Source organism: Polyodon spathula, chromosome 18 (genome assembly GCF_017654505.1).
Source record: "Polyodon spathula isolate WHYD16114869_AA chromosome 18, ASM1765450v1, whole genome shotgun sequence".
NCBI classification, from domain to species: Eukaryota; Metazoa; Chordata; class Actinopteri; order Acipenseriformes; family Polyodontidae; genus Polyodon; species Polyodon spathula.
This window is the reverse complement of record NC_054551.1, coordinates 4300375-4326719: the sequence shown is the minus strand read 5'-3', so window position 1 is coordinate 4326719 and position 26345 is coordinate 4300375. Positions and strand designations below refer to the sequence as shown.

Below are 26345 nucleotides of genomic sequence, written 5' to 3'. Positions count from 1 at the left end.
TCACTTTTGCCTGGATTCGCGCGAAATCCGAGATTGGAAGGAAGCAAGTTTGCTTCACTGTTGGGAGTGAGAGAGTAACACACAGATAACTTTTAACTTGTTATTAAAAATAAAAACAAAAGCAATCAAATTAAATATTGCAAAATAAGTTACCAATGCAAAAATGGACGAATATGATGAAATGTACGGGATTGAAGATGAATTTGAAGACCAATTTGCAGATGAGTTGGATGCTATGGCTGAAATGTCTGGTACGATAAACCATCATAATGATGCAATATACTTTCTAGGATAACACAGATAATATTAATACAACTGTAGTCCCGAACAAGTTCAATGTTTCGTAGAAGTACGAAGTAATTATGATAGGCAGATTGAATGTGAATGCGTCTATCTGGCTCCTGTAATGAGGATGCTTTGCAGCTGAACGACAACAGTTAATTTCAAGTTCAGCCCTGTACTATTGCTGGACGACTTTAGGAAAAAATATGTAATCCTGTTTTTTAATTACGAATAACACTGTCGTTATTAATGTTTCATATTGATGTGTATTGCTGTATTTGATTGTTGTGATTTGATATTGTCACGTATTTGTTTTTAGGCTTGCGTTAGTCTAGCGTTCAAAGCTAAATTGTATATTTGAGGTACATGATATTGCAAATGATCTATGCTGCTTGTGAAATTTAGCAAACTGTTAAAGTTTTAAAATGTTGTTTTTTCCTCATTAGACTGGCCCCCCGTTTTAACAATGACCTCTAAATTCAGAGACAATAAAGAAACTTTTGAAGAAGCTATTGCTGCAGGGGACTCCACTGTAAGCAACTGTGTTAAAAATAAACCAAACTCTTCCAAACCGGCCTCACAGAAGAACGACACTTTGGGAAAAGCAAGGGATCAGGATCCACCAAAAAAGGCAGACGATGCGCTTCTTCATCTGTCTGAGGATGAGGAGCTCCCTGGACAGATACAGGATTATGAGCCCCCTCTGAGTACGTATACTTGCTTCATAAGTGCCATTCTACAATTTTATTGCTGTAAAATCTGCTACTGTGAAAACAAAAACTTATTTCCAAACCAGTTTGCACAACCACAGCGCAACACCCATTGAAACTGCTGCTAGTGGTTCATGACTTGTCACCAGGCAAAACAGATCCTGTTATGGCATATCAGCTAGACTTGTAATCACACAAAGGTAACATAATTAACTGTGAATATTTTGTTTAATTGATGCTTTTCAGAACAAGTATCTTATAAAAATGGAACAAATAAACCCTGTTACCCTTATCTGACTTGTAGGGGGGGGGGGGCTTCACATGCATTCCAAATTAGAAGTGTCATTATTTAAACTATAGGAGGCAAGCATTGCTGGCTTGCATTGTTTTGGTTGTTCTTTGCTTATGTGTATGTATGTATGTATGTATGTATGTATTTATTTATTTATTTACTGAAGCCCCTAAGCCAAAGCGACAGAGGCTTGATGCCGTTAAGAAGCTTGACTTTGGATTGGTTAACTCTAGCCCTCCCGATGACATCACCCCACCCTCCTCTCCCGAGAGTTATTCAAGACGATCAGAGATCAGGTAGGATTTCTTATCTGCGTCGACTAGTTTGGTTCAGCATAAGCATCATAGATCATTGAACATTTACAACTATGTTTGTATTTCAAAAGTTCAAGGGTGGTGTGCCAAACCAGTATAGTCCTTTATGACATGTTTTTTTTGAAGCAGTATGTGCTGTATGAAAACATTTAGCCAAAATTCTTAATACAAAATTCTTGTCAGGAGTAAAAAGGTCCCAGGCCTGGAACTTCTTGACATCAGTGACATGGCCCCACTGCAGGAAACCCCATTGAAAGTGGAGCAGAAACGTGTCCTTAAGAGACCACCGATCCTCGAGGATTACATCAATGTGACGTCCACTGACGGCTCCCGCGTCTTCCTGGTGTTGAAGGATGACTGCACCAGGACAGGGGTGGAGGTGAGCATGGGAGGGTTTATATATCACAGGTGGCGTGCTTATGACTTTTAAAAGGGAATCGTACTCCAATTTCAATTAGTAGTTTTCACTTCTTGTTCTTCATAGTGTCAGAGTTATCATTTGGGATGTGTTCTTAAAACTAAAGATTTTAAAATGATTATTGGATTTAAATCCCTGGTTGCAGCTATTCCCACTTTTCTCCCTGGCTAAGTGGAGCAAAGGCTGTTAAAATCTTTCCATTTAGCAGCGGCAAACATCCATAAAACCATGATTGAAAAAGTTGTACTGAAGCTACTATTTATTTTTTACTTTTTATATAACATATTTCAGCTGCCAGACACTGGGTTTGGATGGAATGGTCGCAGACAGCTCCAGCTGTTGGGAGTTCCGTTCTCTTACCTGAAGGAGCAAGTTGCTGAGGAGGTAAAACACTTTTTTTTCCCCTCATTTTGTTGATCTTTTTCAAGAATGAGCAAATAAATGCATTTTTAGCTCACAGTTCTGAAAAAGAATGATATTTTTGTTTTTCAGCGTCACCGACAGGTGATGGAGGAATCACAGAGACTGACTGAGCTGATAAGCAGGTATTACTTCCACTAGCACACGATTCAAAGGGCCTTGGTGCTAATATCGTAGATACCCTTTTTTAAATTTGTTTTATCTGGAACAGAGAGCAGTCTTTGTTTAGTTTAGTATGTGTCTGGTATTCTGGAGCTGTTGTGTGACACTGTTCATTGTAACACAGAGCTTCAGCTTTTCTATCCAACTTTTTTTTTTTTTTTTATTTTGTAAATGAAACCTGCAGAAAATGCGCAATTCATGTAAGTGTGTTATGGGTTTGTGAAAATCAGAAATAAATAATCAGATTTTTTTTTTTCTGTATCTTGCAGTCAGCTTGACAAGGAGTTTGGAGAAACAGAGAGTGAAGTTCTGAATGAGAAAAATGATAAAGGTGACAGTGAGGACGAGAATGAGGAGAACCAAGAATCAAGCGCCTGCCGTCTCTGGGTTGATAAATTTACCCCCAGACATTATACTGAACTGCTTAGTGATGATGTAAGTACAGCAGTGCAAGTCAGCCACTTCTAAAAGCTCTATATTACCGTAATTGCAGTTCTCTCTGTAACCATAATTTTATATACAGATTTACAAACTCAACTGCAGAAAGAGCAGAATTTACAGTTGCCTGGTGATCACTTCCCAAGATTTTAGGAGTATTTTCAGAAGCACCCTCCTGTCTTTTTTTTTTTTTTTTAAAAGGGACATTTGTTAATAACCTGATGAATAATGAACTCTGCATGAGCATCAATATAGAGTTATACAAAACCCATACTATAGGATAGTAAAGGTAAAATGTTAAACATTTTACAGAAACATAGATGGTGCCCCTTTAACCAGGCTTGCCTGTAAACATGTTTGCTTGCTTGTTTCTAACTTGCTGCAGTTTACAAACCGCTGCCTGTTGAAATGGCTGAAAATGTGGGACGTGGTCGTCTTTGGGAAAGAGAAACCAGTGAAGAAAATGAAACCGGCAGTCCCAGACAAGCGGCATCCTTTCAAACAGCAAAGTGAGCAGCAGAACCAGAAGTGGAAAAGCAAGAGCCAGATCACAGAGGAGATCCTGGAGGCTGACCTGGACCAGCACAACAGGCCAAAGTATAAGGTCAGGAGAATGACTTGGATCAAAATCTGTTTCACATCCTGATTTTGAGGCTTTATCATTACAGGTTTATCATTACACATAACGATAAGGATATATAGAAAGACTTCGTCCGAAACACTTCAGTCTTCATTGACGTGTGCTGTACGTGCACAAATTACTTGGACTGCAGACTGGTTTGGCTTTATTGCTGGTTATTTCTGTCTACATTCTTACTGCGCAAGTATAAAAACAGAACTTGTTTTAAAAATCCTTTTTCCCTTAAGTGAATGGCCCCTTGAAAGTTTTTTCTTTGCAACAGAGCATTAACTGTTCCTGTGTTCATGTGAAAAGCTTGAGTGTTTTTTTCCTGGATAGACTTTTGTTTGGGTTGAAAGGCTTGAATGTGTTTTTTGTTCAATACAGTATGTAACTATCCTGCAGGTGGCGCTACTGTGTGGCCCTCCAGGTCTAGGGAAGACAACTCTGGCTCATATCATTGCAAAACATGCTGGATATAATGTTGTGGAAATGAATGCCAGGTAGGTACATATATATTTTTTATGGTAATCTTTATTTTATTTAAAATGTATTAGTGTTATGACTCCTTTTTCAAGAGTGTTCTGTATTGTGATCTCCAAAAGGTGTGAGTAAAGTGAGCTAAAAAAATTGATAGGGATTTTTATATTTGAAGCCCCAGCAGTAATTTTTTTTTTCCACTGTGACTTTTTTTAGTGATGACCGTAGCCAGGAGTTATTCCAGAAGAGAATTGACACGGCCACGCAGATGAAATCCGTCTTGGGAGTCAATGAGAAACCCAACTGTCTGATCATTGACGAGATTGATGGAGCTCCCACTGTAAGTCTACAAATAGAACATCAAGTAGCACTGAATGCAGTTTACAAAGCATTGCTTCAGTTGCTCCCACACATGCTACACAGTGCTTGCAAAAAAAATATATAAAAAACAAACTCAGTTGTGGAAAACTCCCACCAGTCCAACTATAGATGCTAGGCTGCCTTTTCCGATTTTAAAACTTTCAAATATCAGCCTGTTGTGTTAACCCTTTTGAATGCTTGTTAAAGGCAGCGATCAACGTCCTCCTGAGCATAATAAACGGCAGGGATACTAAAGATGCGGAGTCAGGAGGCAACACCTTGAAGAAAAAGAAGAAAAAGGAATCTCTGTTACTACGTCCAATCATCTGCATCTGCAATGACTTGTAAGCATGCATGCTGTAGAAAATAGCATTTGCATTGGCAGCTCTAGTGTGTGTGAGTGTGTTGAATGTAATATATGTGTTACGGTAGTCATTACACTCTGTAACAAAAAAAAAAAAAAAAAAAAAAAAATGTGTTCCTGGGTAGTAAGTGTTATTTCCTAATTGCTTATGCCTCAAAAGTATAGAACATGGCTATTATTCCCCACAAACTTTGCTTTTGTGACCAGAACAGTGATATTTCAAAATATCACTATTTCCAATGGGAAAATGGGCAAATGTGTGTCTTTTCGTTCAGAAAAAACAACATAGGAATCCAAATTAACATGTATTTATACTAAAGTAATACAAAGATGATTACAAAAGATTTAGAAGTGAGTAGTTTTTCGAGATTTACAATTATACAGTTATGCAATTATGTAAATACAGTATAATCGTAAATCTCGAAAAACTACTCGCTTCTAAATCTTTTGTAGTCATCTTTGTTTGGATTCATGTGTTTTTTCTGACTGTGAACGAAAAGACACGCATTTGCCCGTTTTCCCATTGGAAATAGTGATATTTTGAAATATCACTGTCCTGGTCACAAAAGCAAAGTTTGTGGGGAATAGTAGCCATTTTCTATACTTTTGAGGCATAAGCAATTAGGAAATAACACTTACTACCCAGGAACAAAAATTGTGTTACATAGTGTTATTAGTCAAGATGATATATAAACATATTTGTGTTGGACTGTGATTGAGTAATACAGTGGCTCCTTCCCAGGCCAAGGGGACATTGACATCCTCACTAGATTTATTATCTTCATTTCCAATCTACTAACTTATAGTGCCTACCAATATAAAACATTTCACATTTCGGGAATCCTGGTGTAATATAAACCTACCTACTGTATATGAGGTAAAAATAACAAAGTTTAAATGAGTGAATTTGCAATTTGTCCCAAATTCTTGTGGTTTCCCCAACAGATATGTCCCAGCCCTGCGGCAGTTGCGTCAGCAGGCGTTTGTGTTGACCTTTCCCCAGACGCTTCCCTCCAGGCTTGTTCAGCGTCTCTGTGAGGTGGGTATACGGTAGCAGTGTCGGTACACATGGGTCTGTTACTCACAATGTGGATCACGTGGCGATTTTACAAGCAAAACTCATTCCAGCATTATATCGCAGCACCGTCGGTATAGGGATTTTCTTAAATAAAATTTAGCCTCAACGCCTGCCTTTCATCTAAAATGGAAATTAAATCTCTCAGCTTTTATAAGAACACGATATTGATTTTAAAAAAAAAAATGTAATTTCCTTTTAAACTAGTTGGTAAGTTTTAGTTATTGTACACCTACGTTTATATATCTCCTGGATCCTCAGAGTATAGCAATTGTTGTCCTTCAGTAGGTGTTGTCTGTCATTTTAACCACACAATCCAGTACAAAACATGTCTCCAAGCAACATAGTGTGTGTGTGTGTGTATATATATATATATATATAATCTATATATATAATATATATATATATATAATATAGGATATCATAGGATTAATATACTTTTCAGTAGGCATTACCTGCTATATAATTGACCCTGGCTGTGGAAAAACTAGAAGAGTAAGTTTGTGCTAAACATTTAACTGGGAGAGAGTAAGTTAAACATTCCCGTATGGTGTCAGAGGTAAACATAACATGTAAGCTTTTCAAGGACCTCATGTCTTTGTGTGTGTGTTTATGCTAAATGTAATGCCTGCTCTTTCCCTGTTTTGTTAGATTGCTAAGCGTCAGGGGATGAATGCAGACACAGGTGCGCTCATGGCCCTGTGTGAGAAAACGGAGAATGACATTCGATCCTGTGTCAACACGCTACAGGTATGGGGCTGTTGTAGACACTCTTGAGAACAGTCATGGTGGGGGGGGGTGCTTGCTATAATCACACAGCTCTGTTTCTGAAGCACAAATTTGAATCTCCTGAAAGTGAAATTGCTCAATATCTGGCAGTAGTTGATTTCCCTTTAACATTGCCTTGTAATTAAGTAAAATTTCCATCCTCAAACTTTTTTTAAATGGCACCATTTATAATGGCAATCGCAGTATATAACATTTGATGACTCAAATCGTAATCCTTGTTTATGGTTGGTATTGCATCTATCAATTCAAAATAGAGACTTTTCTTTTAAGGGATATATGTTTAACCACTGTATAAATAAACAACAGGGTCATCCATAATTATATATTCACTTTTGTACCCCAATGTTCCCAAAGCATTCGACCCAACTGCAAAATTGAAAAAGGATATTACTGTCATGTTAGGGTAGCATTCAAACGGGTTTGTAATTATGGCCCACCCTGTATATCCTGCTGTTGTATTTCACACAGTTGTTTTGTGTTCTGCAGTTTCTTCACGGCCGAGGGAAGAAGGAGCTCAGCATGAAGGTAGTTGAGACGATGAAGATTGGATTGAAGGATCAGAATAAGGGACTCTTCACAGTCTGGCAAGAGATCTTCCAACTTCCCAGAATTAAAAGGTAAGATTATGGCAGCTAAGTCACAGTAATAGGTGTAGATCTAAAGAGCTGCTTTTCAAATAAAATAAAATCTGAAATTTAAAAAAAAGAAACTGTTACTTAACAATTATTGGAGATTAAACAGTACTTGACATTTATTAGCAAGCAGATCAGCCATACAGAGGTGGGTATCACCATGTCATTCAGTGTTTTCAAGGGGTTAGATTTAAAGAGCACAGCTGTGAGCTTACATACACACATGTTAGCCTTCATAGTCTTTTGCTAGGACACAGTCCTGGAAGCGGTTTTGCCAAAGCTGGTGTTCCTCACCACTGACCAGTATATATATGTACCGGACCTACCGAATATATAATATATATATATATATATATATATATATATATATATATATATATATATATAGAACAAAAATATAAATGCAACATGCAACAATTTCAAAGATTTTACTGAGTTACAGTTCATATAAGGAAATCAGTCAATTGAAATAAATTCATTAGGCCCTAATCTATGGATTTCACATGACTGGGAATACAGATATGCATCTGTTGGTCACAGATACCTTAAAAATAAATCAATTAAAAAAATAAAAAGGTAGGGGCGTGGATCAGAAAACCAGTCAGTATCTGGTGTGACCACAATTTGCCTCATGCAGCGTGACACATCTCCTTTGCATAGAGTTGATCAGGCTGTTGATTGTGGCCTTTGGAATGTTGTCCCACTCCTCTTCAATGGCTGTGTGAAGTTGCTGGATGTTGACAGGAACTGGAACACGCTGTCGTACACGTCGATCCAGAGCATCCCAAACATGCTCACTGGGTGACGTGTGGTGAGTATGCAGGCCATGGAAGAACTGGGACATTATATATATGTATATATATATATATATATATATATATATATATATATATATATATATATATATATATATATATATATATATATATATATATATATATATATATATATATATATATATATATATATATATATATATATATATATATATATATATATATATATAATGTAACTGTGGAGCATGGATGGCACTAGGGCTGATTTGAAAGGTGTTTATTTTTTATTTTTTTTACTTTTTCCCCCCTCCCAAACACTGTATCGTGCCGAAAAGCATTGCAGTGTAAGATTGGGTCATCGAAGCCTTGAACAACACCAGCTCAGCTTTCTGCTTTGATAATACCTTGTGTGGTTTGAATTAATTTGGTTTCATAACTTGGGATTTTACTGTGTGGTCGTGTTTTCTTTCTGGATATCCTTGATCATTTAAGCTGTTTTATTTTGGTTCTTTAAAAAGTGACACAATCACTGGTCTCTCGCTGTGTGTGTGTGCGTGCAGGTAGATCAAATTAAATTTGTTTTATAAACACCAGCATCGTAACATAGATACTACCTACACAACAGTGTACACATTTAGCAGATTTGAAGAAAGCAATAAGGCTAGCAAAGTTCCAAATGTTGAGGAACAATCTTTAACAAACGCATGAACAATGCTTGTTGTTCAAAGACATTTCTTTAAAAATAAGTTGGTGTGTTGTTGCTTGAACTATTGAATTAATAACCAGTTCAAGTGAATTAATAAATGCCTCTAGATCAGATCAATGTGCATTTCCCTTGAAGGAAGAGGATCGACCAGGACCCTTTCCTGCTTGACCCTGTGCTTGGAAGGGAGGGCGCTGAGCGAGGGGGTGTGGCAGGGAGAGGGCAGAACAGCGCCACTGCTCAGAGGTTCTACGATGCCCTGCACCTGACCACCTCCACGGGGGAGCACGAGAAAGTCACGCAGGTACAGTAGAAATAAGAGCTGCACAGGAGCCACATGCTGAATAAATCCACCAATAATCCAGGTGCCATGAGACCAGGAATGAACGGAAGGAAAACATTGTTTACAGCAGGTAGTGAAGTTGATGTACTTGAAACTTGAATGAAACTTGAGGGACACATAACCATCACCCAGATGATGTTTGTGGTGAAATATATTAGCCAGACTTCTTAATCCAAATATGTAGGATTGCGCTACAGCGGCCGCTACTGGCCAGGCACCCAGTCAGCTTGGGCAGACACCCGTTGACTCCCACTGAAGGGTCAGCACTAATACTGTATCAATCTATATCTGTAGAAGTCTTAAGATATTCATGATTAGTATACACATGACTATACTACCCCTGTATGTTTGTAACAAACACCATCATTGTTGTAGGGGCTGTATGATAACTTCCTGAATATGAAGTTCAAGGACCCGTATCTCAGTGCCGTGTGCCTTGCCTTGGAGTGGCTAGAATTCACGGACATGCTGAATGAAACGATCATGCATGGCCAGAACTTCACACTCATGAGGTATCTGCCCTTCTTGCCTGTCTGTTTCCACCTGCTGTTTGCAGCTTCCAGCGTGCCCAGAATTGCCTATCCCAAGAGCAACTATGAGGTGAGCGTACAGAATCGCCTATAACAATAGACACTATGTGACTAGAATGGCTTATTTTATATTCATGTTTTGTATTAAGATGTGGAGTTTTTCACGCTTTCAGAGGTGACTTGACAGAGTTTACAAAGCACTTGTGTGCAAGCTTTACTATCGGCAGTTTCCCTAAATGGCTATGATAGTTGGGTTGTAAAATAAGATTCTGTAGTTTTATTAATAGCAAGACTTGACCTTTTTATAGTTACAGGAAATTAAGTGTTAGACAGTAACTGTTTGGTAATTTGGGTTGTTAGATCTGTACAGCAGTTGAAAATTACAGCAGTCATCAATCAAAACAGCTCCATACATCCACACCATTGACCACAGTAAATAAGCTTTTAAATAGGGACAAAGTGTTTCACAATTACCTGCATATGTGTGTATTATATGTATGAGATCTTCCCTTAGGCCCAGACAAAGAAGTTCCAGATGCAGAACCTGCTGACGGCTATGATCTCGGAGATTCATCCTTCGATCCGCAGTCGCTTGGCAGTGCAGTCTCTCGCCTTGGAGGTGCTCTGCCCACTACTGCAAATCATTTCCCCAAAGCTCAGGCCGGTACGACCAACATTACTGCCGTACATGTTAACTTGATTATATCTGCTGTGCTTTTGTTTCGGAGGCACACTACAACGCCACTAACTTGCAGTAGCAGTTTACTGAAGTTCATAAAGGTACTGGAGGGTGTCATTACAGGACCCCTCTTGGAAATGAGATGCAAATCTCAGAGCTTCTCATCCTGGTTAAACATTAAAGAACTGAATTTAACCTGCAGACTGTCATTACTTTATTATTTTTGTTACAATTGCTAATTGTTCACCCATGTGAATATTCCAACACTTCTACAGGAAGCGACCTCTGACCAACTCATCTTTTTCAGATGAGTTGGTCAGATGGGCGGTTTAATCCTAACAGGATTTTTGACTGTTTAAACCCAGATTACAAATGCAAAAGGAGATCATCTTAAATTCATTAAGATTAGCCCACTTCCAGTAGTATAGTCCTCACGGAGTAATTAAACAGGTCTGCTGTGCTTTGCTGCTTTCTGCCTGCTTATAGATGAATTACATTGCCTCGCTTTTAACCTAGATCTAATCCCTAGTCTTTGTTTTTTATTTTATTTTTTAATTACTTGTGTAGTAATTGGAACGTGTAATCTTCCTTTAATTACTTCTTACATGGTAACAAAGATGTCCTTTCCTGCTTTGAGTAAGGTGAAGGGGCCTCTTAGGAATACATATATTGTTTGAATAACTTATTAGCAATAATGTTTTCATAATTAAGTAGTTCAGAATGTTGTATAACGTTTTTTAATGGTTAGGATAAATTACTTATTCCTTCCAAATTACACTTTTCTATTTAAGTCCCTTCTTAAGAAATTTGTATTTGCTATGGAGCTGATGTGAATTTTATATTTTCTTCAGCAGTCTTTCAACATACTAAAGCAAAAAAGCATTTTGTAAATGAATGTCATTGCAAAGTTTTGCTGTCCTGAGGTTATTCAAGTTCTTGTAGAAAGTCCTGAAAAATTGACGGACAGAATAACATCCCGAGACACTACTGTCAGTACAGAACCGCTTGCTAAATAAAAAAATCATTTGTCTGTATTAGTGTGAAATTATAGGGAACTTATTTCAAACAGTGTGCTGTTGTATGGTACTTTATTTTTAATGAGCATTTTTTAAGCTAATATATTCTAGCCTTCCATCTGTGTCTGACTACCAAGTAATGTTCATCACAAGTGTGTTTGAAATTATTAGCTATGCTCGATTTTGTTCAGAACATTGTATTATTTAGTCCTTCCTTTCAGGGGGTCATTTAATACATATTCAACATGCTCTTTCTGCTACCTGTATTTCATTAAGCCCGGAAAGGGGATATGAAACAGATTGTCTAACTGATTGAAGAGAGTCCAGCACACTTGAAGAATGGCAGACATACTAAAGCTAAATATGCATAAGGTGTCTCAAAGCGGGATTGACAGAAATGTATTCAAGACATGAAAAGCTGTGAAATTTCTCTTTACGTGCAGAACAAGTTGCAATTATTATTTTTGTGATATGCTACGCTCATTTGTTGAGAGCTAAGTAATGTGGCTAAGGTACAGTTTTGAAATTGACAGTTTTTTGGGGTTTTTTTAAATAGTTTGTGCAAGGCGGAACAAAACTTTTTGATTATCTGACTGTAAATGATAGCTGACAAAAAACATGTTTTTCAGGAATAAACTTTAGTTTTGTGCATATACAAGTATTCCAACATTAAGATTTTTCAGTGACCGTACCATTCAGGCACGTGAAAAGAATTTGGATGACCACCATCTAAACCTGGTCTACTGCCCTGTCTAATTTCTGGAAGATCTGTTCAGTTCAGTACAATCCTGAATTGCAGCCTGGAATAATCCTCAAATCCCTTTTATGTATATGTTTGACTGGTTACTGACCGTTCAGTGATTTGTACCTTTCAGAAATAGGGAAATAACTTTGAATTGCCACCAGGTAGTCATAGGCTTTTGAAATATTGATGGCCATAACAGTGTTATAAACGAAGTTCAGTAAAAACACACTCCACACCTGTGAAACCTTGCCTGCTATCATGGATATGCAGTCTGAAACCATTCTCTGTTCCCTTTTACATATAATGCATGCATATTGGTTACTGATATAGGGTTAGTTGAGGCAGTAGGTCGCTCACAAAACTGTACACGGTACCGTTTGCAGGAGAAGGTGATGTTAGCGATCGATAGAACCCTGTGATTTTGTGAATGGGACAGTACTTTGTTTTTACTTGGCCTGTAACTTTCTGCCCTGATTGCGCTACGTTGACCCCTTGCTGTCCTTTCCCCAGGTGAACCCACAGCTTTACAGCACACGTGAGAAGCAGCAACTCGTGGACCTGATCAGCACCATGCTGTCCTACAACCTTACCTACCGACAGGAGCGCACCCCGGAGGGACAATACGTCTACCAGCTTGATCCGTGAGTACACAGCCATCGCTTCACTAAGACCAATAGAGAAGGCTGCTTGCATCTCTGAGCACTGTTTACCATTCTATATGCATGTCAAGGAGTAATAGAGCATAGTGAAAATCACAGGGAGGTATGTTGGTAGCAGGGTAAACGTATAGTAAAAAAAAAAAAAGTCAACAAACCCCTCTGACCACCACAGACAAGCGCAGGTTTAATTTCTTTGGTTTAGGATGTGGGTATGTCTTTTTTTTGGGAAGGTTTTTTTTAGTGAGGAAGCTGGACTGCACAGTTACTGTCGAGTATTTCAGAATAAAATAATGACCTATTTTCTATTGCTGGATAAAAACTAAAGACTATAAAATAGACTCCAGGTGCAACCCCAGGTTAAACACAGAGGCTCTCTCTAAAATCATCCTAATCCTTTCCGATTTCCATTGCTACCAGCCTGGGTACACATTTTAATATACCCACATGTCTTCTCCGTGCACACACTGGGCTTGGCTGCCTGGTTTATTAATACCAAGTCTGTGGTGAGGGAGTGGTTTAATTAGGCCTGATATTATTTTTTAATGCCTCTTAGTGCAGCTCTAGGGAAATATTATTCAAAATGTATTCCTCAACATTTTTTCTTGTGGGGGGGGGGAGGTTGGAATTAAACAATATATTAAAAGATGTGTTGTTACCTTTTTCTGCCCTGGGTATGTCCCCTTACCTATTTTGTGCCTATTTCCTCGATGTCAAATATATTGGACACTGGGCAACAATAAAGCCAACCCGAAAGCGCACACAAAATTTAGTGAGAAGGAGTTGTGTTCTTCAAGAATCCTTTAACTTGTCTCAGATTTTCTGAAGTACTACTTTTAAAAGCATGGATCACATTTACCCCGGTTTGGCATTCATCTCTTATGATCTCAATCCCGGCAGACATGCCCCTATGTCAGGTGACCTTTGGTGTGTGTGAAAGTACAGTGGAGCAGTGATTTGCCATGCAGCCACATCAACATGGAAGAGGAAGAACATGTCGTGAGAAACATCTTGAGTTCAACAGTTGGATCGGGTGAATCAAGGCAAAGCATTTAAAACAGAGTCAGTCTTCCCTGTTAAATTGTACACTAAATTAAAATAATAAAATAAACACCTGTAAGAAAAACACCCAAGTTCACTGGTGTATAGTATAAATCGCATCAAATTTAGGCCAGGTTATATAACCAGTGTTTGTGTATTAATCCATAATCTCCTTGAGAGATTATGATTTTAACCATGTCTCGCATGGATTGTAGTATTGGGCAATGACAAAAGTATTGGGGATTTACACTGTGACGCTTGAATTCCACACAATAGGAAGCAGTACGTTTTCCTTGTGCTTTCTGGAGATTAATTCAGACGACTTAGCAGGGACATTGTGTTGAGCCAATGTGAAGCTTAGTGATGTTTCCTAGATAAAGGATGTGTCCCAAGGAGGAATTATCTATTAAACATAACCTTTTTCATAGATTTGAGCAGACTTCAGTATACAGGGCAATTGGTGTTTTGTTCATGGGGAGTCCTTAAATAAATTTGCCTTGCGTTGTCCGAGTTCCAGAGTCAGGTGTTTGTTAAATACAAGTTGCTTTCAAGCCAGTTGATTTAATTAGATTGAGAACCAGTTTAGATAAATCACAGCAGCCTAAGCTAATGAAAAGCAAAGCAACTTAAGAAGCTCACCGCCTTGGCATGAGATCCCATGCATGCAGATAAACACAGACAGAGAGACAGAACACGTTTGCTTTGAGTCGGTAGCACAGCACTGTATTTTCTTGTTTTGGGAAAGCCAGCATCAGGAGGCATCATGCAGCAGTCTATGCTCCAAGCACGCTGTCAGGAGACAATATTAATCTCTGACTGAGGGGTCCCCCGTTGTCATTGTGCTGCTTCACCTGTGGCTGATCTGTGCATTTCTCTACCTGCCAGCAATGGTGCAGAAGGCTCTGGTGGAGGAGGTATTGGGGAACATGACTGACAGTTATGTCCATGATCAATCTGCCAAGGAACGCTAAGATTTCCTTTGGGAATTGGGATGGGACGGGGGACGACTGTTCAACAGCACTGTCTGTTATTGGGAATGAAGTGCCTCTGTGGATTAATTGGTCAACAAACAAAGTTAACTGCCTGTATGGATGGACTAGAAACAACGGCTCTCTTTACTTGACTTATTTGTCATGATATTGTGTGTTTTGCATCCAAGATTGGACGACACTTGAGTATTGGGGGGGTGGGGATATATATATATATATATATAATTATTATTTACGAGCTCCTCGACCACGTGCTTCAAAGCTTTCGATATGTATACGGTAAGAGTCTCCTCGTACATGTGTTTGAATCAAAACATGGGATAAATTCCAATAGGTTTTTGACAGCATGACAACGACTTGTTTATATTCAAATCAGGTGATTTATTCTTACATGGTACTAATGATGTTCTATACATTGATATCATTTTATACTTCTATCTTTAATTTTATTAATTGTAATTAACATATTATATTTATATATATATATATATATATATATATATATATATATATATATATATACATAATCTATATATATTAGGATATAAACAGCTTTGATTTGACCTCCCCAGCACATCAGCATGCACAACTTTTGAATGAATTTTGTTTGTTTATTTATTTATTTAAATGTTATATTTTTATTGGAGTTAATTAGTTCATTCTTTTCTGTTGGGTCCCTCTGGCATTATCGTGTTCAGTTTATTTATCCATTTGTGATGTCCTTGACTGGTGAAGTGCTGTACTATTGGTTCATTAATTTTTTTTTTTATTTCTAATTAAAAGGTGGTTCTGAATTCTTTTACATAAAGTTGTTCCAGTCTCTCCAACATATTTTATTTCATCACATTTTTAACAATCTAGTCCATAAACATCATTGCTGTTTTTACAGTAGATATTAGTATTTAGTGGATATGTGGTGTTCTTATGTTTTAATTATATATTTTTTTTTGTCCATGTATTTACATGCTTTACATGTATTTACATCATTTGAACCTTTTCAGGGACGTTAATAACCCGAAATTAAAATGTAAAAAATGTAGCCATTGTTTATTATGCGGTCGCTATTCTATACCCATATCTGCTATTTGTACCACAGTGCAGTGATTATGTGATTACACTGTGAATTGCATACCCCAAATTGAACTGTTAAGCTGAGCCTAAAATAATACAATTGGCTATTTCAAATTGGGAGAAAAAATGGGTAAAAATCAATTGGCGACTACTAAATTTATTAAAAAAAAAGGTTGTCTGAAATGCCTTTCGTTTAATTGGAACAGCCGCTTATTCTGGATAATCTTTACTTCTCCCGAGATGTCCCGATATAGCTGTGCCAACTGTTTATACATTTAACTTTTTTAATACAGGAACTAATTGTCTGCCTTATTTATTGTCATGTCTTGATCTTCTTTTTTTAATCTGCTTTAACTCCCTTTAATCCTTCTTAGCCATTGCTTTGTGGATCAAGCCTGTAAGGGAAGGAGAGACGGAGGGGTAAGGTAGAATAGGATTGAGCTCCATCACAGCTCATATCACAAAGGTTGTGGTTTCATAGTCCATTAAAGCTGCACTGACCCACAATATTACATTTTAATGTCAAATGTTATTTATCTATAATTTTTCCTTTTTGCGCCATCTACTTTAGACCTAGTTGACTTGTCAGTTTCTCTGCATTCCCTGAAAATAACGTTTGCCAATGTGAACCCAAACAAGCATGCTGTATACAGTATTTATTTATTTTATTTTTGTTTATTTATGCCTTTTGTATAGCAGTTAAAACCCACAATCAGGATTAAAATAAATAAATACCACGCGTTTCTTCCAGGAACTAAAATCCTGAACAGTCCAGCTGCTCATCCCATTTATTATAGGTCATTTAAAGGTAGAATTGGAGCTGTTAAAGCTCATAGCTCATAAATGTTGAGACTGGATTTTATTCCGTGTGTGTAGCGATGATTTTAAGCCCTTGCCTGCTCCAGATAAGGCTGCCAAGCATCTGCCTGCCCTGGTGTTGGAGTGTGCGCCTGTTCCATTTGTTTTGGTACAGCAGAGATTTTCTGTGGCGTTCACCTTGGTTGTCACTGCTCTGATTTTCTTGACTGGATTTTGCTTAAGCTAGGTAGTTTATATTTCCCGTCCAGTTTCAAGAAAGTGTAATTTTGGATTGCCTTTACTTCCTTGAGCTTTTTAATACAAATACTTTTATGACAGGATGTATAAATTTAGAACTGAAATGCACAGTCGGTATTCAGCGTGGGATTCAAATCTCCAGATTTGTTTCAAAGGTTAATTTTGGCCCCAAAACCAATTGGACTTTTAATTGGATGAATTAGAAATAGATTTTCAATTATACATCTCTATATATGAGCACAGAGAAGATAGTCATAATAAATTAACAAGAAGCCAAATTCCCTAATTTATCATTCCTTACTTGGAAATTAAGCTTTCCAGTTTCAGTGTCAATTCTAACCTTTTTTGGTTTGTTTGTTTTGTTTATTGTACAGGCCGTTTTATTGGATGCAAATAGAAGTAAAGTAGCTGTCATTATTATAGGCAACCTAGTTTAACTTGATTTACTGTGTAGTAATTTCAAGTGTTAGCTTTTTTAAAGTTTGATACTGTATGTGTTGCAAATATCTGTATTTGCCATCCTTCTGTTTATATGTGTGTGTATATATATATATATATATATATATATATATATATATATATATATATATATATATATATATATATATATATATAGATAGATAATATAGATGGATATATATGTGTGTGTGTATCCCATAATATGTATTATCCCGGTCTATTCTTTTCTATTACATTCATATTGTTTTGCAGAATCTTCTTTGAAAACTTCACCTAAAAAAACTAAGCAAATGATGAAAGTCCTCCCTTTCACTTATGATTCCCTGATTTTATTCCAGCAACGTGGAAGAGATTTGCCGGTTCCCCAGTCTCCCAACTCAGAAGCAGATGACCTATCAGGCGAAGCAGATGATTGCTCGTGAGATTGATGTGGAGAAGATGAGGAGGACCGAGTCCATGCTGCAAGCCCGCAATGCTGACCGGGTGAGAGCTGCTCAGCGAATGTGAAGCTGCATTTCCACTGCTTGAACCCTGTGCTGGATCAAATCTCCTTCTGTCCCTGTGCAGCCATCCTCGTCCTCCTCGTAGATGAGAAAGATTTGTAAAGCTCTCTTAATGCACATCATGTTGGTTTTAATGCTGTGACCCTTTGTTACCTTGTGCACTTTTCTCTTTTTTGAGAAGATGTTTCTACTTAACCCTTTGCACATTACCATATGGATTACTGTATTTGGGCTCCATACAAATTAATAATACTACACCTCACTAAATGTAGGGGTTAACTTAGAGCAAGCAGAACTAGAAGTCACGTCAAACAAAGGGTTATATTGACATTGGTTAATTGAGAGCTGGTTCCGCCTAGGTAGCGGTTAGCTAGCCAACAATTTTAATTCTCCTGTGGATTATTCATTGCAGAGAAGCATAGCTGGGAGGAGAGAGAGAAACTAAGCTAACTCCTGTTGGAAAGGAGCTGTAGAAAACAGCGATTTTTCCACAGATTCTGCGTAGAGGGAGGGTCTCAAGCTCCTATAGAATGTGGCATGACTGGATTCATGCTGGACCGGGTGATAAAATATGTATCAAACCAATTAAAATTTTATAAAAATTAAAAAAAAAAAAAAACTATCTTTGCTGTTGAATATTAGGAAAGACTGATTTTTGTACATTCCAGAGGTCATTTTATCGAGTGGGTCCCTTTATTACTTGTGGTGGCGATAGTGCTGAATGTTGCACAGCAGGGATGCCTAGAATAATAACTTTTTAATAACTATTTCCCCACTTGTTATTACACTCTATTTTTATTTTATTTTCGTCATGTTAACAAGACTAACATCACCCCTGCTAGATTGCACAGATTAGTATAGAGGTAAATGTGGCTGCGTTATAATCTGCCACTTTTTAGATCATTTAAAAAGGAACCCCACGATGACGTTTATTACATGTGCTGTCTGTCATTGATAACATAAGAAATAGGCCACATGTGAAATTAGGTCAATGCAGAGTGCAGCCCTTGTCACAACTATTACACAGTCTACTGCAAAATGACAAATGTTTGCTCAAATAAGGTTCAGGACCGAATGAAAATGGGTTTCGAGTTGACCTGTTAATTGGTTTGTTTGCAACAGGGTGAGCAATAATGCAGCTACAGAACTTTTTAAATACCATGATGATTACCAAAAATAAAATACCTTGACAATTAATTTAGTGTGTAAATGTAAAATGTGTGTGATATATACAGTATATTCTATATGAAAGCAAATAAATCTGGCCCAGTTAGTGTGTTTTTTAATTTTTTTTTATATATGTATAGACAAAAGCTAACGGAATGGAATACCTTGCAGACTAAAAAATGTTCATGCAATTATGAAGTCTTTCTGCTTCATTCCTTATAGAGTATAGAGAGGTGTTGGTTATTTCAGAAATGCTTGTTAGTTCATTCTTAATGCCTGTCAGGCGTGGAGTTCTGCTCGTTAATTAGGCCTGCAGAGGTGCACGTCGCTCGGGGAGGAAGGAGATTGGTCCCACATGCTTATTTCTGCGGTGTTATAGATAAACACGCTCCTGTAATGTTGCTGCCAAGTGTCACAAACAAGTAATTTTAAGAAGCAGTTGCTGTAATGACAGTCAGTGTGTGTGTGCAAAATGACTTAACTATGGCAGCTGATCAGATTGGGGTTTGCTTTACAGTTGTTGGTGTGAAACAAAAAAGGATGCATTAGTTATCGTATTAGTTATCCTAATTAGTTGCAAGATTTCTTAGTCAGACGTGTTGTGTAGGAAAGTGATTCAACACACCAATCAGGTTCTAGACTTTGAGTTTGTCCGATTCTTAAGTTTTTACCCTGCTTATTGAGGCCTAATGCAAGTCAAATAAATGTTATAAATAGACTGGACTAGGAAGGAAAATCCACCCATGAATGGCTGATTAACCTCACAGTCTGGTCAAGAAGTGATGTTTAAAAATTAAACTCTAATGCTAAGTTTCCATTAAGCATAACTTTTATTAGATTATGTTCTCCCATATCAGGCATACCAGCTTCTCTGTCATTTGTGGTGCTGTGTCCATCAATCGGCATGCCTGAGCCATGGCATGCTGTTGAACCTCAAGTTTGTGTTTGCAATCAGGTTGTTGTTTTTTTGTCATCTAGTGCATGCATGATTGCTATTCAAACATAGGGATTATGAACATGTAGTTTTTTTTTTTTCTTCCATTTTTGATTTAGATAATTATCCATAAATGTAGACTGGGCAGTTACCGGAATGGATTAAAAATGGGAAAACACTTGTACCTAATGATCTCTTGCATCTACCCACTACCCACATTCTATACAGATTAAGGATGTCGCTCTATGCATTGCTTATTGTGATTTTTAAAGTGCAGTTTTGCATTTAGAGGGGTTGGTAGCATATTAGATATAGTGGAAATTGACTGTTTCAGTAGTAAATTAATGTTCTGCCAATGTATGTTTTCAATCATCCAGAAAACAGAGGTGCAACATCAGGTAGATGAGAAGACAAGCAAAAAATCAGACGGAAAATCGACTGTGAGGAACCATCAGCAGAGACTGGAAAACATTGTGAAGCAGGCTGTCGTGGAGGAGAGGGTAAGGAGAGGCAGTGTGTGTATTGGTGGGGTGGGGGGATGGATTCCATACTGTTAATGACGTGCTACACGGACCGGAAATGGGCCTCAGATCAGTCATTAAAGCTCAAGTTGTATTGGAGGGTGCAGTGCAGTTCTGCGAGCATGTTAAATTACCATTTTGACTAATTTTGTTTTTTACCTTAGCCATGTTTCAGTAAAATACTGTGACAGAAAGGTTGAGAAATACATTAATGATGTTCACATTAACTTTACTGAGTGTGTTCTTATATATATATATATATATATGAATGAACAGGAGAAAGTCCAGCAAAACCTCAGAATAGAACTCTGTTTCTATTTTCTATCTTTGGGTTCAGAATTATTAACAGATATAATCAGTCGTGTGATTTGTCCGTGCTCGCTGAATGCTTTCATTTGCATATCCAGCATTTGTTGGAGCAGCACTTAGAGGAACATTACACCTAGGTCTGCTGCGTCAAGTTTGCAATACCAATGAGACACTCTTGAATGGAATCATTTTGGTGTTAATTAGCACTGTGGGACTGTTAAGTCTGTCAGCTATAACTGAAGTCAGGTGTTCTAGCTGAACTCGCATCAACTTAAAAATAAATGCAAAAAAAGATGCTGCATTTGATCAAGGCAACATATTTTGATAACATTCCGAGGAAAAGCTAGCGAGTAAAAATTGGTTTAGTCAAACTATTGTTTACCTGATGCTGAATTAACCCTTTGGGTTCTATATATATATATATATATATATATATATATATATATATATATATATATATATATATATATATATATATATATATATATATATATATACACACACACACACACACACACATATATATATATTGCATTACACACAGGCGATCCTCAACTTACGACACACGGCACTTACGACTCTCTTGCATTATTACCCTGCTTCAACTTCACAACATCGATACATCATTTACGACACGGCAATGTCTGATAAGAGCAATTGACTCGAAACGAAACCTAAGCTGTGAACTCTGGCGAGGGGCTTAACTTCAGGCGATTGTATTTTCTGCTAGGAGTACCACACACACACACACACACACACACTGAATACATCATTGGAAAGCCCCGAGTCTGTACTTTTAAACAAGCCGGGTAGGTGTCTGAGTAATATGTGTATAATCACCAGGCTGAGTGTAAAGAGTTAATAAATAAATATTTGCTTGAGTACAATATAACGGATAATTTTTGTAAAACCTGTATTATCTGGCTGGAGTCAGAAACGTAACCCCATTTTATAACATTGTTCCGCTTACAACCCGACCTATATAAACACGACGATATATATGAATGAGGGGAAGTGACAATAAAAATCACTATGTAGGTCACACAGAAGGGTAGGTTTCATGTGATATTAGTTCTGAAGTTAAAAACAAACACGAACGCACTGCAGCAGCAGTTTTTGCAGTCCAGTTTATTTCTTATTAGGACGCCACTTTCTTTGTAATTTGTATGCCTGTCACTACCAACCTCCTCCTTTAGTGCCACTTTCACAGTCTTTGAGTCGTATTTGGAGTTTGTGATGTGACCTGAGGGCGCAGTGCTTTCTTTGTCACATCACTTGAAAGCCAGTGGATGAGACCAAGAGGAGAGTCTCGGACCCATGCTGGAATTGGCCCTACATATACTGTGTGAAAGTAAAGGAACCTCGCTGTGACTCCCTGTCAAACCTGCAATATCTGGCTATTGCAGGCTGGGGACAGTTTTTAACAAAAGCACTGTATGTTGAATTTCTTTTCATGCTTGTAGCTATATATAAGATGTAATCCACTGGGTATTGTGAGGGTTACCAAATGCTTTCTCTTTTCCAATTAGAAATTGAAAAATATTACCAGCAATGTTGTGACAGACTACCCTACCTGCAACACACATAAATTCTATTTTGCAGTTGTGTGAAACTCCTTGGCAGTGCATATGTAGGCTTTTATTTTTAGTTTCAGAGAAACAGCCAGCCAGCCATACATATGCAGACAGGCTGTAGTTTTGAACACTGGGCTTCGGTAATGCAGAATCTAATCCAGGCCTGTGGGGAAGTCAGGTTAATGGAAGACACTTGGCTTTAGCTCTGTGGTGCTCAGGAAACAACTGTTTTAAAATGCCTGCATTAAACAACCATTGATTTTAGTTTATAAGTTAATATTGATAATGGAAATAGAATGTATAAGCCAGGGGGATTCAGAAATCACCAAAAAATAGGTCCCATACATTTTAATAATGGATAAACACACCCACAAAATTATATGAGAGAGGGGGGGAATGTGTGTACATAAAGCACTTATGTTTCTAATGGTGTGCAATTTAAGAACTGCCATAATCCTTTATATTTGTTAAATGTGTAGTTCACATCATAAAAAGCAACACAAGACTTACATTTAACCAACACCATATTCATGCACAGTTTTGGGGTCCTATATTTACAAGAACATTCATTGTAGGGAAGCATGCAATCTCCAAGTAAGATGACAATAAGCAAATTAAACTGCTGAATAGAGGAGGCAGTTTCAAATAAAGGCTACTTTCAGTGGGTGATGTTTTAATTGAATCATGGTCGCGATTATTCTGCTTTCGCACTGTTAATGAAACAACGGCTTGATTTCCCTAAAGACGTACAATTAATTGAGTTTAGCCCTTAGTGGGAGATGCTCGAGCGACCTCCAGTTGTGAAAGAAGTTTTTATAAGAAGCCAAGGTTTGCATCTGATTCTTGTTTTATTTTGTATTTTCAGCCAGAAGTTGATTTCTTTGGACGGGCAATTTTGAAAAAAAAAGTTCAGTTGTCTACCACTGCAGGAGGTAACAAAGTTTTTGCATTGCTTTCTCTAACAATTATTTTCAGTTGTCTTTCAGCAGAACTCTTGGCTCTTAAAGCCCTTCAATGCAGGACTATTTTTAGAAAATTCCAAAAATCTATTAAGTGGTTTATAAACCTCTTGGTCCCCACATGCAGTTGCAGTTATCTTCAGCCATAAGGGTGCATATGATTGGAAGCAGGTTCATGAGCTTATACATGAAACCAAAAGGTCCTTTTAAGACCCAATTTGACAAAGTACTTTGGTGTGTAAATAGTATTTTTTTTTTTTTTTTTTCTGGAACTGAAATGAAAGAAATTCGTAACGTGCATAGTAGCACACAGGATAGAGACAGACAGGGAGGTCCACTTTTGAATAACATGGACAAAAAATAATTTGAATCCCTGCTGAGTCATTAAAAAAACTGCAAATATCTCTCTCTGAAGCACAAAACAAGATATGTCCTATAACACCGTGTAACAATTTTTTTTTCTTTTGGTTCCTGGGTAGTAAGTGTTATTTCCTAATTGCTTATGCCTCAAAAGTATAGAAATATTGCTATTGCTAATATGGGTATTATTCCCCACAAACTTTGCTTTTGTTACCAGGACAGTGATATTTTGAAATGTACCTATTTTCCAGAACATTCCAGATAGATTCAGTGCTGAGTAAACTTGGAGTAACTTCTAGAACTTTCCAGTAATATAAATAGTAGTATAAATACAGGGGCCTTAAGCCCACCAGTTCAGTTTAGTTCCAGCTGCCTAAGTGGATACATTTCTGCATTTTTCTGAGATGGCATCAAGAGGCTGCAATGGTGGCATTCCTGATGGGTCTCCAAGGCGGTTTTACCAAGTTTCCCTGCTATCTTTGCCTTTGGGACAGCAGGGACACCAAGGCACACTACCACAGGCGGGACTGGCCACAGCGGACCGAGTTCTCTGTGGGGAGGAACAACGTCAAGTGGGAGCCACTGGTGGACCCCCGGAAGGTGCTGATGCCATCACTGCACAGCAAATTGGGCCTTATGAAACAATTTGTCAGAGCTCTAGATAAGGAGTCGGCAGCCTTCAAGTACCTTCAAGACTTCTTCCCTAAGCTGTCTGAGGCAAAGGTCAAAGCCGTTGTCTTCGTCGGACAACAGATAAAGAAGATCCTGGAGTGCAATGAATTCCCCAAGAAGCTCACGAGTAAGGAGAAACCGGCTTGGAACAGCTTTGTCGCAGTGGTTCGGGGCTTCCTGGGCAATCACAAGGCCGAAAATTATGTGGAGCTGGTTGAGACTCTCGTGAAGAACTACGGCACAATGGGCTGTAGGATGTCCCTCAAAGTCCATATCCTTGATGCTCATCTTGATAAATTCAAGGAGAACATGGGAGCGTACTCGGAGGAGCAAGGCGAGTGCTTCTACCAGGATATACTGGACTTTGAACGCCGCTACCAAGGACAGTCTAACGAGAACATGATGAGAGACTACATCTGGGGGCTGATTCGTGAAAGTGATTTACAGTATAATCGTAAATCTCGAAAAACTACTCGCTTCTAAATCTTTTGTAGTCATTTTTGTATTACTATAGTATAAATACATGTTAATCTGGATTCATATGTTGTTATGTGAACAAAAAGACAGACATTCGCCCATTTTCTCATTGGAAATAGGTAAATTTCAAAATATAACTGTCCTGGTCACAAAAGCAGTTTGTGGGGAATAATAGCCATTTTCTATACTTTTGAGGCATAAGCAATTAGGAAATAACACTTACTACCCAGGAACAAAAATTGTGTTACATAGTGTAATGGCTGTTTTCTTTAAACAAAAGAAGTCACACACTTTTTTGTTTTGTTTTTAAACAAAGCGTGTTATTATAAGAAATGTATACATTTTATACAGCAAGATTATTTTTAGTTTGGTGTCGGGCATGCTGTAGGAATCATAGTGTCTCAGTGGCTAGGTTCCACTTTACTGTAGCTTAGAATATAAACTTTTGATTGATCAACAGTCTACGAAAAGTAAGAATACACCTTGTGTTCAGTGTGTTTTTAAAGGCTTGGCACAACCTTAACTGACTGGACTTTTAAGAACTAGTAAACAGAATAAATTAATTTAATGGTGCTTGTTGGATCAAACTAGTAGAGCAATTAGGAGTTCTAAGCTTGACTGATTTTAAAATAGGAATCTGAGCAATGTAAACGTCCAATTTAATCACATATTTTGCAAATCCTGTATTCTATGGAATTAATTGAATAATAAGTCTATATACCTCTCTCTCTTTCTCCCTATAGATGAACCAGGCAAGGCGTGCATAGAACAGCATATTGGTAAAGCAGTGGGGGCCAGCGATGTTTGGTTCAGGTTTAACGAGGGAGTTTCTAACGCAGTGAGGCGCAATGTATATATTAAAGATTTGTTATAAAAAATAAAACCATTGGAAAATAAGTTCTGTACATGTATTTAAAAAAAAAAAAAAAAGAGATAAGACTTAATTGTCAGACACAATAAAAAATCAAAGTTCAAGCTGTCTAAAAATGTTTTACTTTTATTTAATATGACAAACTTTTGTAAAACACAACAATAAAAAAAAAAAAAAATTCCAGTTTTATCATTAAACTAGTAATTGTTGGTATGCATGAGTCCTGCAGTATATTTCTCTTCAAGGTGTATTTTATGAAAAAACAAAAGGTATAATGGATTTTCTTTACGAATGTTTCAGCAATAAACAGATACTGCTGTCAAGCATCTGCAAGATGGCTCCTAAATTGTGTGCAATCATAATCGTAGCCAGAAACTCAACTAGGTCTCTGATGATCACACGATCAGCATCCTGAATCTGCTTTGTTTACAGCTAGAATGACGTGTAAAATATGAATACATTCCCTTTTAGTATGCTCTGTACAAAGCAGTTGTTGAATGTGAAATGGTATGTTGTATTTTTTTTTGGGGGGGGGGGGGAATTCCTCAAAGCTGACTGCCCATAAATAAATAAATAAAT

At 37.6% G+C, this 26345-nt stretch overlaps 1 protein-coding gene across 1 annotated transcript; it reads left to right on the top strand.

Moving 5' to 3' along the window:
* The first annotated feature begins 33 nt into the window (after positions 1–33).
* chtf18 (CTF18, chromosome transmission fidelity factor 18 homolog (S. cerevisiae)) lies at positions 34–26339 on the top strand. The gene is made up of 22 exons (XM_041277273.1): positions 34–251; positions 729–989; positions 1451–1580; positions 1782–1977; positions 2308–2400; positions 2509–2561; positions 2868–3033; positions 3422–3640; positions 4061–4158; positions 4352–4475; positions 4703–4839; positions 5805–5898; positions 6586–6684; positions 7210–7340; positions 8973–9138; positions 9553–9777; positions 10222–10371; positions 12658–12788; positions 17758–17902; positions 20401–20523; positions 23293–23359; positions 25639–26339. The coding sequence occupies exons 1-22, from the start codon at positions 164–166 to the stop codon at positions 25767–25769; spliced, it is 3027 nt and encodes a 1008-aa protein (XP_041133207.1). The 5' UTR covers positions 34–163; the 3' UTR covers positions 25770–26339.
* Positions 26340–26345: the final 6 nt, after the last annotated feature.

What these genes read in the sequence shown, in the direction of transcription:
- chtf18 (XM_041277273.1), top strand. Translation starts at nt 164, where the DNA reads ATGGACGAATATGATGAAATGTACGGGATTGAAGATGAATTTGAAGAC. An exon ending in CTGAACTGCTTAGTGATGAT is followed by an intron (nt 3,034 to 3,421) that starts GTAAGTACAGCA and finishes AACTTGCTGCAG; the next exon opens with TTTACAAACCGCTGCCTGTT. An exon ending in AGATTGATGGAGCTCCCACT is followed by an intron (nt 4,476 to 4,702) that starts GTAAGTCTACAA and finishes TGCTTGTTAAAG; the next exon opens with GCAGCGATCAACGTCCTCCT.